Raw genomic sequence first — 2500 nt, 5'->3', positions numbered from 1 at the left:
TCTCTCTCTCTCTCTCTCTCTCTCTCTCTCTCTCTCTCTCTCTCTCTCTCTCTCTCTCGGCCAGGGTTGGTTCTCTACGGGGGTCATACCGTATATAGCCCCCCATTGGTTCTCTACGGGGGTCTTACCGTATGTCGGCCCCCCATTGGTTCTCTACGGGGGTCTTACCGTATGTCGGCCCCCCATTGGTTCTCTACGGGGGTCTTACCGTATGTAGCCCCCCCATTGGTTCTCTACGGGGGTCTTACCGTATGTAGCCCACCTGGGGCCGGTGGCTGAGCTGCCAGCGGTAGGAGGTCTTGTCCTGCCACCCCAGGTTGCGGGGGTCCTTCCACAGCAGGGTGACCTCACCGGCGGTGTCCCCCGTGTGCCACAGGGCGTTCCTCAGGTACTCCCCTGGACCCGTGCTCGACTTCACCGCCTGGGGATACAAGGACCGGGGCAGGTGAGCTGTGGCTGGGAACCTTGGACCTGAACCCTGAAGTGGATCGGGGCTCTGCGGTCGGGTCCAGTCTTTGGGGTCTCGTCCAGTCTTTGGGGTCTCGTCCAGTCTTTGGGGTCTAGTCCAGTCTTTGGGGTCTCGTCTTTACGTTGCAGTCCAGCCTTTGGGGTCTCGTCCAGTCTTTGGGGTCTAGTCCAGTCTTTGGGGTCTAGTCTTTGCGTTGCAGTCCAGTCTTTGGGGTCTAGTCCAGTCTTTGGGGTCTAGTGGTTCTCATACTTTTTCTACTAGTGTACCCCCTCTAAGATATTCTTTCAGCCGAGTACCCCCTTCACCGGCACAAACAATTTTGGGAGAAAGATAATGCATACAGGGCGGCTAGCTTAGGGGCTAGTGTACCTTGAGCTGCAGGGCGGGCTAGTGGCGAGGTAAGGGGGTAGCTAAGGGGCTAGTGGCGAGTTAAGGGGCTAGCTAAGGGGCTAGTGGCGAGTTAAGGGGCTAGCTAAGGGGCTAGTGGCGAGTTAAGGGGCTAGCTAAGGGCCTTGTGGCGAGCAAAGGGGCCAGTGTACCTCGAGCTGCAGAGCGGGATAGCAGCTAGCTAAGGGGCTAGCAGAGAGCTAAGGGGTTAGCGTACCTTGAGCTTCTGGGGAGGCTAGCGGTGAGCCAAGGGGCAAGCGTACATTAAGCTGCAGGGCAGACTAGCGGCAAGCTAAGGGGCTAGCGTACCTTGAGCTGCAGGGCGAGCTAGCAGCTAGCTAAGGGGCTAGCGGCTAGCAGAGAGCTAAGGGGCTAGCGTACCTTGAGCTTCTGGGTGGGCTAGCGGTGAGCCAAGGGGCAAGCGTACCTTAAGCTGCAGGGCAGACTAGCGGCAAGCTAAGGTGCTAGCTAAGGGGCTAGCGTACCTTGAGCTGCAGGGCGGGCTAGCGGCTAGCTAAGAGGCTAGCGGCGAGCTGAGGGGCTAGCGTACCTTGAGCTGCAGGGCGGGCTAGCGGCGAGCTAAGAGGCTAGCGGCGAGCTGAGGGGCTAGCGTACCTTGAGCTGCAGGGCGGGCTAGCGGCGAGCTGAGGGGCTAGCGTACCTTGAGCTGCAGGGCGGGCAGGGCGTTGGCCTTGAAGGGCGTGCTCTGCCAGTAGGTCTGCTCACTCTGCTTCCACATCACCACGTAGAAGGAGGAGGAGTCCTGGTAGCCGAAGATGAAGCCGGCGTAGTCGTCGTCCGTGGCCGTGTTGACGTGGAAGGTCCCCTCGAAGTCCACGCCGTTGAACGCTGTGTAGCCTGGGGGTGCGTCAGGTTAGGGTAGAATGAGCCCCCCGTTATGGATCAACTCCCCAAAACACCGTAGAGCGGAAAGCCCAACAGTCAAAGCCCCATGTTCACAGATGGGAGGTTCCTTTTGAATTAGGATTCTAAACACTTACAAGAATGTGTTCATTCTCACTTTATTGTCCATGACATTCGAACCCATCATGGTGAGAGTAGGGAATTGCGTTGAAATTAAGCTATCCTAGCTATCTCTGTTGTGTACGGTGAATGGGTTAACCTAGTGATTGTTAGTGCTTGGCACCTGGTTCTATGAACATCCTCACCGTACCGACAGAGATATATTTTTGGTCTCTTTCTTCTGACAAAAAATATATAGTAAGTCACTTTGGATAAAAGCGTCTGCTAAACGCCCTGGATGTGAACATGGCTGTTCCGGCCATGTTGAGGTTTGACCAACAACCAGGCTGGGATGACGAGGATATCTGGGTACTGGGTAAAGCTGGACCCCAGTCCAAAGGTTCTAGGGTTCTACTCCCTATACCCCCAGACGTCTACATCCTAGACGTGCTCCCTTAGTGACTCATCAGCAACACCTGACCCCACAGTGACGCCAGGCCCCGAGTGCAGCTGGGAGGACTCACCGACAGCCAGGCCAGGGTCGCTGTTCATGGTCTGAACGATCTCCATTCCCTAGGAGTGGAGGCGACAGGAGAGTGAAACACCACTCACAGAACACACACTTTACTGCAGACTGTGAAACACCACTCACAGAACACACACCTTACTGCAGACCGTGAA

General features: G+C 56.5%; 1 protein-coding gene across 1 annotated transcript in view; it reads right to left on the bottom strand.

Annotated features, from left to right (window-relative positions):
- thbs3a (thrombospondin 3a) overlaps positions 1 to 2500 on the bottom strand; it is a 20704-nt gene that overhangs the window by 2086 nt on the left and 16118 nt on the right. Inside the window, exons 19-21 of the mRNA XM_056592804.1 lie at positions 2344 to 2392; positions 1518 to 1714; positions 249 to 421 (exon numbers count right to left, since the gene is read on the bottom strand). Coding sequence (XP_056448779.1) covers positions 249 to 421; positions 1518 to 1714; positions 2344 to 2392 — 419 coding nt within the window. The remainder of the gene's footprint in view (positions 1 to 248; positions 422 to 1517; positions 1715 to 2343; positions 2393 to 2500) is intronic.

The sequence above is a fragment of the Gadus chalcogrammus genome, chromosome 6 (genome assembly GCF_026213295.1).
Source record: "Gadus chalcogrammus isolate NIFS_2021 chromosome 6, NIFS_Gcha_1.0, whole genome shotgun sequence".
NCBI classification, from domain to species: Eukaryota; Metazoa; Chordata; class Actinopteri; order Gadiformes; family Gadidae; genus Gadus; species Gadus chalcogrammus.
The sequence above is the reverse complement of the archived record's forward strand: the minus strand, read 5'-3'. Positions and strand labels throughout refer to the sequence as shown.